Here is a 15,584-nt window from a genome sequence, read left to right as displayed (position 1 = left end):
TTTTATTTCGAAGCATTTAAATAAAAGTTCATATAAAAAAATATAAAGGTTTAGTTAAAATTATCCAAATTTTTAAATACATGTATACATTTGGATTAAATTCACTCAAAGTTCTAGATTAAAAGATACAAAAAAAAAAAAAACTTAAACTTTTTTAAAAAAAGAAAAAAAAAATTATATTCCTCAGGAATCTTAGGATTTTCATGAGTGGTTCAACAGTGGATATAGAGTTGTTCGGAAGAGGAAGCAGAGCCATGAATCTCTATGAAACTGGAAGCAGTGAGCGGCGGCACAGCTCTGCGTTTCATCAGATTCCTGGTGTCCATAACAGCCTCCCACCGTCCCATTCCGGCGTAGAACTTCGCCAGAGCAACGTACCTTCCACTGTGCTCACATTCAAACTCCACCAAATATCTCGCAATTCTGTGACCCAACTCAACGTAGCCATGCATCAAGCACCCATTCACCAAACACCCCCATATGGCTCCGTCAGCTTCCATTTCCATGCCACTCATGAACGCCACCGCCTCCTCGATCTTCCCGGCTCGAGCCAACACATCAACCACACAGCCATAGTGTTCAATCCACGCTGCAATCCCATGTTTCTCCCTCATGTATTGGAACAATGTAACTGCTCTGCCAAACAGCTCTTTGTCATTGCACGCTGTCAGAACGCCGATGAAGGTAACACCGTTGGGCCTCGGGCCCACCTTCTCCATCTCCGCAAAAAGCTCAAGGGCCCAACGATTCTTCCCGTTAATGGCCAGGCCCAGTATCATCGCGCTCCACGCCGCAACGTCTTTGATTTTCATCTTACCGAACACCCTCTCAGCAGGCTCCACGCACCCGCACTTTGCGTAGAAATCGATCAACGCGGTTCCGAGCTCAACTTCGTGATATTCTAACTCTCCGTGTCGGTGTACATAAGAGTGAATCCACTTTCCTTCTTCAAACGCGCCGGTGGCAGCACACGCGCCGAGAACACTTGCCAAAAGAGAATTATTAGGCTTCACAGTTGCAAAACAGTTTTTCAGGTCACGAAAAAGTTGAATGGCCTCACAGAAAAATCCGTTTCTGACGTAACCGGAGACCATTGCACTGTATGACACGTCGTTTTTGTCGGAGATTGCGTCGAACACCTTCCTAGCTTCGTATACCAAGCCGTTGTTGCAGTAGCCGGTGAGGAGGCTTGTCCAGCACGCCACGTTTTTGTTAGGACTTTCGTCGAACACGCGGCGAGCGGCTCGTGTGCAGGCATATTTGGAGTAGGCGGCGACAAGGGAGGTGGCAACGTAGGGATCCGCAAGATGGCCGAGTCGGAGGATGAGGGAATGGAGCTGTTGGGTGAAGGAGAGAGAAGGGGAGGCTTTGGAGAGAAGGAGGGTAAAAGTGCGGGCGTTAGGACAAAGGGTGTCGTTTAGCATTCGGAGGAAGAGGGAGGAAGAGCGGCGGGAAAAGGCGGCGATGATGGTGTTGTATTGAAAGAGAGTTGGGAAAGGGATGCAAGAGAAGAGGGTATGGGCGTGGCGGATATCGGCGTGGGGAGAGAGAGCGCAGAAAGCCAAAAGTTTGCTTGAGATGAAGGTAAAGCGAGCCAGGGAGGTAGTGATGGAGTAGGCGTGGATTTGCTTCATCTCTCTCATGCTTGAACATTGTTCCAAAAGACTAACAAGGTTGTATTTCTGTGATGTAGAAGAATTCATCATCCCGACTAAACAACAAAACAGATTTTAAGGCTATTTATGAAATTATTTTTTGGAAATAATTATTGAGATTCTGAAAAAGAAAACCAAAACCGTTGAGTGAATAGGGTCACAGCAGTTACCATGTATAAGAGTGGAACAGTTCGTGGAAACACAATAGGCAGTGTTTGAAGAGATAGAGAGAGGGAGCGAGAGTAAAGGAAAATGACAAAGAGTTCCGAAAGATTGCAGGCGAAGCTCCAAGAACTGCAGGGTATGCTGGAGGAAGCGTTGCTGCTTGGCCCGGAGACTCACTCCCACGACTCCATCTCAAGCAACATCAAACAGAAACTCGCTTTCCTGAGCAGCCTGTTAAATGCTGAACTTGCTTCTCATTCCTCACCACCCGCTTACTTGAACCACATTTCTGAGCGGTTATTCGCAATGCAGAGGAATTTTAATAAATGGGAGTCATTCAGATCAGTACAGCCAGGTCATGATGTGGACAAGGATTCCACTTCCTCTCACACCGATTCCTGCGTGAACGATGATGGGGAGGCGCTTAATGAAACTGGTATGATTGGTTTTGAAGACCCTGAAAAGGTTTGTCTTCATTCTAATGGTGAGAAGGGTATGGTGGCTGAGGTAACTGACTGTGTTGAGGAAGAGGAAGAGACGGGAGAACTGAAGAATGGATCTGATAATTTGGTATCTTCCGATTATGAAGAGGCAGAGGAGTTTTTTGAAGAGTTTGCAGGAGAGAAGGAGCTTGTGGAATTTGAGGGTAATGATTTGGAAAAGGAAGAGAGAAGAGAGAGTAGGTTTCGGGGGAGATGTGGTGTACTGATTTGTGGGGTTGTCATTGGGATGATACTCATGATCTTCATCATCTTCATGCTAGATACTTCTGACTGGTTTTATCATACAGAAGAATTGAGTTTTGCGGTTCCAACTTAGAAGTATTATGACCTACTTCTGTGTTTCTTTCACACAATGTACTTCCAAAGACATTCAACAACACTACTACACAGAGTTTGTAGGCACTACTTTGTAATTCGGACTGAGATCAGGAGGAAAGTTGAATTCTTTTTCTTATCCAAAACTATCTGTTTGATTACTAAGAAACGCTGAAACTGCAAAATAAGGGGCGTGATAGCTATGTATTTCTATTATTAATATAATTTTTTATCTGTGGTTAAGAGTGGAAGTCGTTGAACAAAAAGTAAAACAAATATTTTCTTTTATTTCAGATTTATTTTATTCATAATATATATATATATATATATATATATATTTAAAAAAAATCACTCAATGAGAGAGATGTTGTACATTTTTTCTTGTGAGTGAGTTTATACATTTTTTTTCTGTTTGAAAATATGGAAAAAAATGAAAAAAAAAATTATACAAATTGGTTTGTGTATAAACAAGTTATAGTTTACTAAAAAGATAATTTCAATACTTTTTTGTATTTTGGATTTTAAAAGTTTTTGTGAAATAACTCGGCTACACATATCCTTGTGTCATTATAAATTAAGAATTCAATACTATTAATTAAATAGATGAAAATTCGCTACAACTACACTATTTTAAATGTTACTTAACCCCAAAACACTTCTTGAATAAAATTGTCTCCAAAATAAAATACCTATGAAAAATAAAAACGAACTAAGTTGTACTTCGAGTACTGGTTAAATATAGGCAGTAATTAAACAAGCCCTTGGATAAACCGAATTTTGAATCTAATATGAGGAAATTAATGGTATCGTTTGTATAGTGGAGGTCACAAAAAATCAACAAGAGAAAAAAAAAGATGCTTTACTAAGAATGTATAAACAAAGAAATTGTCAAAATCATCCACGTTAAACAGGAACTGGAAAACCCTTCTTGGCCATGCTATCCAAAACATCATTGAGGGCTTGACATAGACCTACAATCTGGAACGAAATCCATCATTAGTAAAAACTTGAGGAAATTGAACCATTGCTCTAAAGCGGTAGAACACGCTAGTGAATTAAACAATATGGTCCTCAAAGAATAGGTGCCAATGAATTCATGGGTTAACACATACAACTCAACGGTTCATTCTACTAGTACATTTAAGCACAAAATGCGACATACTTCAGGCTCGTAGGAATTGGTTACATATATCAAAAACTTCAGCTCAAAACCAAATAATTCATTTGAGATTTCATTAATCAAGAAAATGATTAAAATTGGAAAGAATGTCTAATTTTTCAGAGTTTTAGGTATTCATATTTTTTAAAAAATCCAATTGTGTGCTCCAATATTTCACTGAAAATTTCACAAATTTAGGTAGCCGCTGCAGTTGGGGTGGAGATTCATTGATTATTTATTTAATCCACCGATAACCACTGCATCCGGAGATATCAGATCTTTATAACAAAATTACCTGTTGGTCCCATCTCTGCAACTCTTCAGTGTCGTCATCAAAATGTATGACTGCTTCAACCTGCAATAAGTCACACAAAATTTGGCCACTGCTCCTCAAAGAGGCTAAAATAAAAACCTAGTAATAATGTTTTCCTCCCCTCCTGCATCATACCCCAAACCCTTTTCCTAATTCCCATCTAGCAGTCCAACAAGAAGATTCCTTTAATTATTATTTCTATTTCCGTTAGTTTATTCATAAACAGAGGTCAATGGTTATTTATACCTGATCAATAGATCCCCTCATCCTATCCTCATAAATCATTCTTGATGCTATCTTCTCAGCCTGCGAAAAATAACTGTTGAGAGAGAAAAACTAACACAAATAAAATCTAACAAACTCTACAACCACAGACATTAAAGAGAGAAATATTATTTACACACTCTCTACCACACTCAATTAATTCACACATTCTGATGGTCTCAAGCATGATTTTGTAACTTTCTATCGAGAGTGTTAGAATGTGTAGCAAGCACCCCTTAAAAAATACCCAAGAGCAATTTCCTCGTGTGCAAAGAAATAAATACATCTTCATGTGAAAAACAGACATACAATAGGTATATGAAACAGTAAATTCAACATAGAAGTGTGTTTCTTTCTATAAAAGGAACCATTATTAATAGTTCATACCTTGTGAGGTGGGATCCCCAACAGCGTGCCTAGCTCACCAAAGCTGCAACAGAGGCATTCGGAGATTAAGATGCATGAAACACATAAGTAATAATGTTAAAATAATATAAGAAAGAAGCAAGCAGATAGCATAATTTCCCAAACCTGATATTAGTATAAAGTTTGCTTGCGCTAAGAAGATTGTGCTCAATCATAGCCCGGTCCAGCACAGTGAAATTGTCCGGAAGAAGAGCTTTCTGTGGGAAAAAGTGAAATCTAAGGCATGCCTAATATGACCCCCAAAACTATGAAGATACAATATAAATTTAGATAACCTGATGTGGTTTCAATTCTTCTGAGAAAGCATCAATTTCTGGTTTTCTTAGAATTCTCTCCAAATACACCTAATGTAGAAGAGATTCAGATAATACGATTCAAGCGGATAGCCATGCAAGACAGGATTAGTGGGAAAGAAATACCTTCTGCAATATTGGATAGATCTTCAACTTTGAGCACCGCTCATCCTAATCCAATCCCACAAACCTTAATGTGATGAAATTTGACCTTTGCAAACAGGACTTTTAAAATATTTAATGAGTGAAGCATTCACCTTGTACAGAGTAGCAAGAACACGGGAACGTTGAGGTCCTGCAGCTGCCAATATCGTGCATGTAACAGCAGCAGATAAAGTTTGCTCAAGTGCTTCTTCATTAATCTCCCTATAACATTATAATTCAATCCACGTCATAACTGCCTAAGAGTAATGCTGTTTAAGAAATAATTATATAATTATATGTAATATAGGCTAAACATTAACCACAATGGACACATGCAAAGTTATAACAAATATAGCTTTCATTTCAGATTAGGGGACAGTAAAGTTAAAGGTCAAGGATATGTACAACCTTTACCATCATTAGACCCTCAATCACAAGTTAAGTTCATCATTTGGTCTAATAAAAGTTGAGATACCACATTGAAATATCGAGTGTTAATTACACGAAGTAATACTGTCTGTGAACCAAGCTGAAATGCAGTTTTAGGAATTAGATTTATTATGGACCAAAAAGAATGTGATTATTATGATGAGAATTTCAAAAGGCCCCCACTAACTAATTTCCATGAATTTATCAAGTAATGGACAATATTAACAAATATATCACAGTTTGCCAAAACTTCACACGAAGACAATGTGTCTGTATATCCATTGTCCAATGGCGGATTGCCATCGAACACAGTTTGTGACTGCTTCCAAACACAAACAACGCAGTTCTGTTTACGATGTCAAAGGTTTTCATACTCTGGCACACATATCAGGTACAGCAGTACTAAGCATTCCATCGACCATCCCTGTATAGTAGTTAGTCAGAAACTTTATGGCTATTTTATTTTAAAATATGTTTTGTTTTAACTTTTAATTATCAAAATGTCACCTAGTATTCACTTTATTTCTAATTTAAAAAATTAGGATAGAATATATATAAATCAACAAAGAATTATTTTTATTTTCCTTACACAAATATTTGAAAACAGAACAAAATGATAACAAGGAGCCATTTTTGTAATTAAAAGTAAATTCAAAGAATAAATACAGAACATTTTATGAAACTAAACAATCCCCTATTTTCTCAATTACGACAAGCTCTAAATTATGTGATATGCAACAATTGTTACTGCAAAAGCATATCTATGCTGAAGAATATGTAGGCACACACAAGATGCTCTTCCAACTGCAGACAAGGAAGGCAAAGTGACCCAGAATTCAGATGCATGCAAACAGATTATATTCACTCACAAAATGATTATGAAAAAACTAAAATGAGGAAAAGATTACACCCGAAGATACATACTCGTCTCCTATTTTCCTTTTCTCAATTTGAGATATATCATAATACCGTAATGCTGCTTCCAAAAACTTCCTCTTCAGATCTAAGATCCTTGCATAGCAAACCTGAAAACAAATAGGACAAAAAGGGAAAAACAGGTAAGGCTCTGCTCAAGCATCCTTCTTTTTGGCTCAGTTACACCTAAGCAGTTATCATTTTCAAACCTTGTACTTTAAATTGAGTACTTCATGCTGACTACTGCTGACCAAGAATGATGCTTTATTAATAAAAGCCTCAGCATTGACAGCATCGTCATCCTGTAAAACAAAATTTGTTTCAAAATAAATTATGACTCTAGTCTGACATTCATAGCAAGAATATCAATCATATTTTTAAATAGGGAACAGATGTCCCCATACTTACAAAATTAAAATTATTCCTTATGTACGTGCTTAAGAGTATGAGGAACGGGAATGTTCCAGTTATAAAAACATTGTCCTCTTGAATATGAAGATGTTGAACAAAAATAGGTAGGACATGCTTTGAGACTCTAAAAATCATAGAAACAGATACTCATGCGTGTCACTTGTTATGTCTTCCATTTTGGCCTTAGCCGCTACTTCAAATCAAACATGAATTTCAGTGCATAAAATAGTCAGATACCTCAAGGTATAAACAAGCAATTTGAACACACTTTGACAACCTGAATGCATCATCAATCACCCTGATAAAATAAATCAAAGTACAAATAAGTTAATTCGACATTCTCAAATTCGACAGAATTATAATACTTTACACAAGCAAATAAATATGGGAGAAAAGAAATTCTGAGACCTCATTCCTGAATCTAGGTCAATACCACTGAGCATTTGAGCTGCTTTTGACCATTGCTTCTCAGATTCATAAAGCTCGGCAAGTTTCTCTCTAATGACTAGAACCTATAATAAAATAACAAGTGGGCATTGGAATAATTGAATTGAGTAGGCCGAATACAAGAGGAAGGAAAAATGTAAACTTCACCATATTAGGATGATGGATCAAAACAAAAATATATGAAGAGATGATGAGAGACACTTTTTGCTTGGAAGCAAGAACCATTCACAATTACAAGTAACCACTTTCCTAATAGAATTTTACTTTGGCAACAAGTGAATTTTATTTGTTTTCCTTAAAATCTAACTTCACTTTTATCTTTTGTTTCACATAATTTAATTCCTAAATAAGCAATTACACTAGAGAGCGCAAAAGTTGTGTTCAAAATAACTATATCTAACTTTTTTCTGTTTATCTTTTGTGTCACATAATTCAATCCCTAAATAAGCAAATATTAAACCAAATAATAATTTATTAATAGCGAAGTGAGGGCAGAGTTCGTCAACAAAATGACAAGCATGTTTTCAAAAGTGGCGTAGATATATCGTAATTTTTCGTTCTTGGCCTCAAAAGACAAAATACTAATTGCAATTAAGTAGCAATAACTAAAACTTTCCTATTTGCCGAAATAAAACAATACAAGCATGCAGTATTTCAGCTGAATATACAAAAATTAAACCTGCTCTTCGAACGACACAACACGAGGCTGAATTTGGGCAAGGGTGTAATGAGCAATCTCTTTCTGTATCTCAGGCTCCAATCTTCCCAACTCTTGAGCAAAAGTCTGCAAAAGCTGCCGCGACACTACTAATGGAACATCATCTGATAACACTGAAATACGAAATACGAAGGTCTGAGAGCTTGAAATGGAGGAACACTAACCACAAGAAACCCTAGATGAGAAAAAAGACACTTAACTGTGATCGATAAATTTCCTAGACTGAGCAATGTCATTAGACGAAATGACAGCTGCGAGTATGCTCTTATACTGCTCTATTTTTTGCCTCTGGTCTGTAATCGCCGAAGCGCTTGCAAAAGCACTCTCCATCACTGTTGCACGTTAACATTCATCAACACAACGCAACCAAATCAATAAAACCTAAATTAAGAAAAACTAGTGCAAAACTTCCGATTCTTCAATATTTCGAGCAACTAGTAATCATTAACAAATAAAAAAACACCAAACACAAATACATTAATAAATAAACGCTGAAAAGATAGTGTCTACGCAGTGAAGAGTGAAATCGGTTTACCTATCGGCGTTGTAGGAATGTCGAGTGTCGCCGATAGTTACAGGTTTGGCCGGTGGAAGTTGTGATTCCTCACTCCTCCGTCGTGAATTGGAATGAACGACAAACTCTCGAATTTCAACTACGAACACAACTCTCTTCGCCTTCGTAGATTGTCGACGCCACGGCTCTTAATCGGTAATGAAATTGCTCCGCCCGGTTCATTTGACCCAGACAAATTTCCAACATTCTTTTTCTTGGGCCTGCATCTTCTACTTCTTGCTTTCTTTGGGCTGGGCCTAAGGATTAGCGAATGACAATAACTTTCTACATCTCCATCAAATTACTTCTTCTAACTCATAATACAACGCAAATACTTAAATATCCTTCATTATTACTTGAATTCCTGCTGTTTAATTATAGTTATATATAATATTTTTTATTGATTCATAATATAAAATTTAATATCCTACAGACAGCATTTTTTAATGAGAAAAAAATATGTAATCCACAAATACAAACGAAATTACGAATAAACGAAAATATTGTCTAGAGGTTTTATTAGTATGTAATATTCATCATGTTAGTTGACAATTAACCAAATTAGGTCATATAACATACGACAACTTTAAAACTGAATTACCAAAACATCTAAAAGAAACACTTCTAAACAAGCTGTTTGAGAAATAAAATATATCTATAATACTTGAATTACCAAGACATCTAAATAAACACTTCTAAAACTCTCTTTTTTTTCTAGTTCATATTTTAATTTTGGTTTAATACCTATTTTGGTATCTCCTTTTGTAAGGTGAATTTAAAGTTGTCATTCCTTTTTTTAAAAGTTCAGTATAGTCCTATATTTTGTAAATAAGTTCTTTTTGCTTATTTCGTTAAAAAAACTAACACAGACTTGCCTTGCCGACAACAATTTGATGACTTGTACAATTATATCTGACATGGCACTGTGGGATAATTTATAGCTAATGAGAAGATGCCACGTGACAAATCCCTTTCTACCAAAATTAGGGTTTCATAATTGTAGATTGAGAAAGGGCTTTCTCACAGTTTCTTCCTATCTCTACGTCCTCACCCTACACCCTTACCTCGTCGAAACAAAATCCAGTTTCGATGTCACCAACTACATCCTCAACCACTTCACTTCATTAGGACTTAAGACCCACATGGCGACCTACACTACAGTCCTCTCTTTTGCTATTTGGCAAAGGCCCCTTGATGGCAGAGCCAGCAGCCACGAACATGGTTCCGGCCTACGGGAGGGTGAGGGACTACCCTTGGTCGGGTGTGACGGGAGTGAACATCAGCATGTGCGTGATGATTCAATCGACAAAGAAATCTAAGTTAAGTTTCCAAAAATTGAAGCTCTTTAGTAAGAGAATAAAGTTGATCAAACAAATCATCATTATTTTCCATAGAAATTTATAGAAACTGTAGTATGCTCGTCTCACCAAATATGTTAGGGATTAGCTTTTTCATACCAATGTTGGGAAGTGGATTCGTAAGCTTCTAATGCCATCAAGACCCTGCCATCAATGAAATTGGTGTCCTTTGGGTCCTTGCGCATAAACAACTCTACATGTGCAATTTTTTCTTCAACTCCTATTATCAGTTTTAGAAATGTCAAAACCTCATCGTTGAAAACAGAAAGGGAAAAAGGGGATTAGGGTTTCGGAAGCAGTGTCTTAAATAAGAAAAAGAAATGTGTTAAAGCTTTATTTTGGAGTGAAAAGGGGACTCTCATGTGGCAGTCTCTTATGGGTTGAGTTTGTCAACCAATTAGACACATAATTTAAGTTTGATCAGGAAAACAACTTTACTGTTATCTTTTTAACGCTGTAATAAAAAACTCACTTGAACTGTTATTGCAAAATATAAGATATTTGTGAACTTTAAAAAAAGAGAGGACAATTTTAAACAAATCCGGACTAAAATATGTATTAAACTTTTAATTTTCATTTTATGTTTGATTGTTTTTTACTATTATTGCGGGTACGTGTGAAAAACTTCCACATGCTTGCCGTGGATTTTCTTATAACAATGTTGACAAATGAAATGGAGGCAGACTTTTTGGATTGAAAATTCTACAAAGAATATATAGAAAAAAGTGAAATTTAAATAAAAAGGAACAGTGAGAAAGTGGTGACGAAATGAGAAAAAGGTAAGAATTCTGGTTTCACATGGCAAACAACACAACACAGCGACATTGCGTCGCAGGAGCAAAATCATAAACGCGGGACCCATTTTAAATATCCATGTCGAAATTCCCGATTTGCCCTCATCATTTCCGTTCCACTGCGTCCTCGTACCCCTCATTTCTTTGTCGTCATCTCCATTCCACTCTTTCTTTAAACCAAACCATTCCCTTTCAACATCACAATGAATCATCGCTGACACTGATCGTTCACTATAATATTCCTTATTCAATTCCGACCGAGTTCACACCGAGTCCACTCGCCCACCATGAGCCGATTCAAGCGATTTCAGCTCATTGAACAACCATTCCCGTTATGCTACTCCTCACCCTTCCAAACCCTAACATTCCCCTCCTTTCTCGAACACTCTCTTGACCTTGATCTCGACCTCTTGCTAGCTCCCAGCCCTTTCGACGCGGATCTGCTTCACGCGCCGTCGTTGGCCTACCGCCGCGTGGAGAGCCAGATCGAGACTGAGTTGCGCTTGCAGAGCTTGGGTGACCGGGTGGCGGAGCTGGAGTCGAGGTTTGACCGTCTCATCGGCGGCGATCGGAAGTACACTTGGACCGCGGAGATCAAGGGAGCGGAGAAGAATGGGTTTGACAGGAAGTACAAGTGGGTTGCGGAGATCGTTGAGGAAGAGAAGAAGAAAAAGAAGAAGCAGCAGGTGAAGAAGGTGGTGAAGGATAAGAATGTGACGTGGACGATTCAGCTGGAGAGTGAGGATGAGGAGGAAGAGAGGAAGAAGAAGTTGGTGAAGGGTCTTAAGAACGTTAAGTGGACGGCTGAGATCTCGGGAAAAGGGAATAACAGTGGGAGCTCTAGGAAGTACACGTTTCAGGTGGAAAGTGATGCTGAGAAAAAGGAGAAGGTGAAGGAGAAGGAGAAGGAGAAGGAAAAGAAGAAGGGAAATGGGTTGCGCATTGTGGAGATTCACGAGCCAAGTAATCATAGAGACGTGGTTTTGAGACAGGTTGGTTAGCCTTCAACACTCTTTGAATTTTGACGTGTGATCTTGTTTGTTTTCGTAGTTTTAAATTTGTGACTTTTAATTGGGAGCTCAATAATTTGGTTGTTGGTGGGTGAGAAAGTGTTGATGTCATTATCAGGGTCATATGACAGTGATGCGTTTGGATTTAGACTGTCAAGTTTATTAACTCGACGTCTTTTCTAACTTTCCATGGTAATCAGCTATTGCTTGCACCTTGGTGTATCTTTTCTTGGGTCTATTTTCTTTTGGGTGTGAGTCTGTGTAGACAAGTCAGTAAGAAGTAGGGAACAAGTTTAACGTGAAACATTACTTGAGGTGAAATATGATTTGTGCTTATGACAGTTATGATGCAATGTGCTTCCCCTTTCCTTCCCTAAAGTGCAAGTTACGGATTTAAGCTCTGAAAGTACCTTACATGGCCGGGGATCAGAGACTGGACTCGGGTGGGGGAAGGGGGTAAAAGTTAAAAGGCCACTGTTGAGTAAACAGGAGTAAGCTGATACAGATTTTTATCCTGTCTGAATAATCTAACCGGTGCTTTTTAGGAAACAAAAAGGATTGGATAAATGGAAAATTGTCAAGACTTAGTTGAACAGTTTGATTCGGATTGGAAATGAATGGTATCTTTGTAGTCCATTGTATGACTAGATAGGATTAAATGTTCAGTGTATATGGACAGATCTAGTTAAATTAATATTACTGGTTACCTATGTGCTTTGTGATTCATAATATAATGAAATACATAGCAAGACCAAATTGGTAACTAGTAAGACTATGGCATTAGAAGCTCGAACCCGAGCTATAGAAGACGTGATCCATTTGAAAGTTTACTAATGCGCATTTGCTGTCTATTTAACTACTTCTTTCATGCCCTGCATGTGTCCCATTATAAATAAAAAACGTGCAAGTTTATATTTTCTACGTTTCGTTGATCTGTTCAGAATACAACCCTGTATATTCTGGAAACAATTTGCACGTATTTATCTCTTCTTGTGTATTCTCTTCTGCCTGAATCTGCTCACGTTATAGTTCTACCTGGGATAATATGTACTGGTTCTGACATCATCTTTCGACTAGTAGTTGTACTAGTTCACTCATGCAATTGTATTTTTATTCAATGTTTTTACTTTTGTTGTTTTATTATCCAAAATGGTAAAAACAAATGGGAGGGGGGATTGAAGATATGCAGGTGAATGTAAAACCCAAAATGCCCTTGTCATGGCTAAATTCTTGTTCATAAACATTAACTTCATATCTTGTTGACAATGAGCTTTTTTCTTATTAGCGGGTGCCCATTATTCCTAATTGTGCTCTGGGATAGGAGATGCTTTGTTAATTTTTTTATCAGCTAGCAGACTGAATATTAGCTGCTTTTCACCTTTATCTTTGATTTCTTTTTTATGAATTGTGCATTCGTACTCATAAATGCTATTATATTTAAAATTTGGAAGATTATCAATATGCTGAGTTATTCTTTTTGTATCCAACTTCTTGTTGAGGAAGGCATTTGCGAAGAGGTTTGGATCTGTGCAAAATGATAGGGGCAAAAGGAAGGATTTGTCTCCTCAAGATGCTGCTTTGTTGATCCAGATCAGCTTTAGAGCTTACTTGATCCGTAGGTCAAAAGCTCTCCGGGCCCTTAGAGAACTGGCTGTTGCAAAATCTAAATTGAAGGAAATCAGAGCCCAGTTCAATAACTTTTCTTACCGACGTCATGTAGCTCGTGATGCAGAGGAGCGCCAGCGATTTTCTGAGAAAATCATCGTCTTGCTCCTCACTGTTGATGCCATTGAGGTATGATAGATCTCTCTTTCTTGATTAGATTGAACTTTTTCCACAATTTTGAACTCTGCTAAATGTCATACCAGATGTTAATTTGGTAGTAAGCCTGTAATTTAATTTTGCAGTCCAGATCGTAGAATGCAACCTAGAAGTAAAACATGTATATACAAGTCTGAATATTCATATGTAACTCATTGTGTTCATCATAATCCTTACTACCTTGTTTAATCGTTGAAGAATCTTACTGGCTGCTGTCTCGTCTATGTTTGATTTAGGAATTAGTAATGGAAGTTCTTGTTATTTTTAGAAATTTTAATAGTGACTCTGATGATGCGAATCATTATAAAATATAAGTTCTAGATTTCTGGAGTAATTTTGTGGTCCATTTACTAGTTTATCTAACAGGTTTGTTTATATTCTATTTTGTAGGGAGCTGATATTATGGTAAGATCAGCGAAGAGGTCAATGGTGGATGAGCTAGAAGCAATGCTTGATGTGGTAGATCCCCAGCCTGGTGGAAGATCAGCATCACTCTCCTTCAAAAGAAGGACATTTGATATGCCGGATGGAGTCATCCGGAAGGAAATTGAAGAAGGAGTTGCACAGGTTGTGCAAATGCTTGAAGAAGCAGAGAATAGCAGCAACACCTTTGAAGCATAACTGTGAGATGAAAAACGTAATATTATCCTAGTATTCCATGCTTTCCTTCCGCGGTTGTCGCTTGTTGGTAGAAGTATTTTAGTCTATGTTTGAAAGACTTCTAAATTTAAGCTTTTCATCCAATGGTTGTTTCTCTGAACTTTTTGGCACATTCTGAATGGAAAGATTGACTAGTGTTTGAGCTTTTTTCTTAACCATGACCACTTCGACAACCTTGCCATTGGGATCCATCCTTTTGTTGTGGACAATACATAGGTTAATCTTAAATGCGATGCATCTGCCAATAACTCACCCTCCATATAACCATAATTCATCAGTATTTTCTCTCAATTTTTAGAGTAAATTAAAAACATTTTTAGATTGTTAGATTGAAAAGATTGCATGCATTATACTTTAGTGATTATTGCTTGGCACGTTGTTATGTTGCTTTTTTATGGTTTCTTTTCGTTGTATGTGAATATGCATTCTTTGCGGTTTGACCATTGCCTGGGTTGTTGTATTGCTGTGTTTTGGTTGAAATGTCTCATTCATTCATGATTTAAGTTGCACTGAGTGAGTTGTCCTCTAAGCTTTCATCCTAATTCCTTCTTACCAAAAGGAAAAAAAAAATGAAAGCAAGTTTTAATGAGTTTTATTTAAATTAATTGAAACAAATTATTGCAATAAGATGTTTTCACTAAAGTATTTTTTCTGGATATTTAAATTTATTACTTTTGAAATTGATAATAAAGTCAAAATATTAATTTTTGTTGAATCATTATTGATCATATATTGTAGTTTATTAATTTTTTAAAAAACATTTTAGGTTTTAAAATATAGTCACTGGGGCAATATGCATGACAGATAATTAACATTCATGTATATAAATTATGAAGGTGTATTTTAATATAAGAATATCTGAAAAACATAATGGATTATGATATATGATATGCCAGTGAAAAATTTTCCTTGCTATTCTGATACAATTTTTTCTTTCATATCAAATTCTGCATGTTTTCTGTTAGTTTTAGGACTATATATAGATATTATAGTTTGTAAACCATTAATATAATTCAACAATAATATTTCTATAATCTCTTTCCCAACACTTTTAAAGTATTACACGATTCTGCAGAAGCTAGCTGGCAGTGAGCTGCCATCATTATTGACCTTTAACGATACCTTTTTATTATTTTGCACCTTTTCAAGATTTGTTTATTTTTTGAAATATGTTTCACGAATATTTGAATTATTATTTTTCAAAAATATATTATTAAATGGATAATGATAT

The 15,584-nt window shown here is 36.8% G+C and overlaps 3 protein-coding genes across 3 annotated transcripts; 1 reads left to right on the top strand and 2 right to left on the bottom strand.

Annotated features, from left to right (window-relative positions):
* Nucleotides 1-90: 90 nt before the first annotated feature.
* Nucleotides 91-1,935, bottom strand: LOC106756286 (pentatricopeptide repeat-containing protein At5g66520-like). Its single transcript, XM_022776949.1, has 2 exons — nucleotides 1,826-1,935; nucleotides 91-1,682 (listed from the first exon to the last, which is right to left on the bottom strand). The coding sequence occupies exons 1-2, from the start codon at nucleotides 1,826-1,828 to the stop codon at nucleotides 213-215; spliced, it is 1,473 nt and encodes a 490-aa protein (XP_022632670.1). The 5' UTR covers nucleotides 1,829-1,935; the 3' UTR covers nucleotides 91-212.
* A 1,432-nt stretch (nucleotides 1,936-3,367) lies between these two features.
* On the bottom strand, nucleotides 3,368-8,923 carry LOC106756649 (COP9 signalosome complex subunit 4). Its single transcript, XM_014639149.2, has 15 exons — nucleotides 8,693-8,923; nucleotides 8,358-8,489; nucleotides 8,119-8,270; nucleotides 7,401-7,504; nucleotides 7,230-7,290; nucleotides 6,791-6,883; nucleotides 6,591-6,691; nucleotides 5,351-5,459; nucleotides 5,220-5,264; nucleotides 5,076-5,144; nucleotides 4,906-4,997; nucleotides 4,762-4,804; nucleotides 4,357-4,416; nucleotides 4,093-4,152; nucleotides 3,368-3,616 (listed from the first exon to the last, which is right to left on the bottom strand). The coding sequence occupies exons 2-15, from the start codon at nucleotides 8,485-8,487 to the stop codon at nucleotides 3,542-3,544; spliced, it is 1,194 nt and encodes a 397-aa protein (XP_014494635.1). The 5' UTR covers nucleotides 8,488-8,489; nucleotides 8,693-8,923; the 3' UTR covers nucleotides 3,368-3,541.
* Nucleotides 8,924-10,861: 1,938 nt separating this feature from the next.
* LOC106756552 (BAG family molecular chaperone regulator 7) lies at nucleotides 10,862-14,508 on the top strand. Its single transcript, XM_014639024.2, has 3 exons — nucleotides 10,862-11,854; nucleotides 13,376-13,666; nucleotides 14,084-14,508. Exons 1-3 carry the CDS (start codon nucleotides 11,150-11,152, stop codon nucleotides 14,312-14,314), a joined length of 1,227 nt encoding a protein of 408 aa, XP_014494510.1. The 5' UTR covers nucleotides 10,862-11,149; the 3' UTR covers nucleotides 14,315-14,508.
* The last annotated feature ends 1,076 nt before the right edge of the window (nucleotides 14,509-15,584 follow it).

This window comes from Vigna radiata, chromosome 2 (assembly GCF_000741045.1).
Source record: "Vigna radiata var. radiata cultivar VC1973A chromosome 2, Vradiata_ver6, whole genome shotgun sequence".
Classification (NCBI taxonomy): Eukaryota; Viridiplantae; Streptophyta; class Magnoliopsida; order Fabales; family Fabaceae; genus Vigna; species Vigna radiata.
This window is presented reverse-complemented; position numbering and strand designations above follow the sequence as displayed.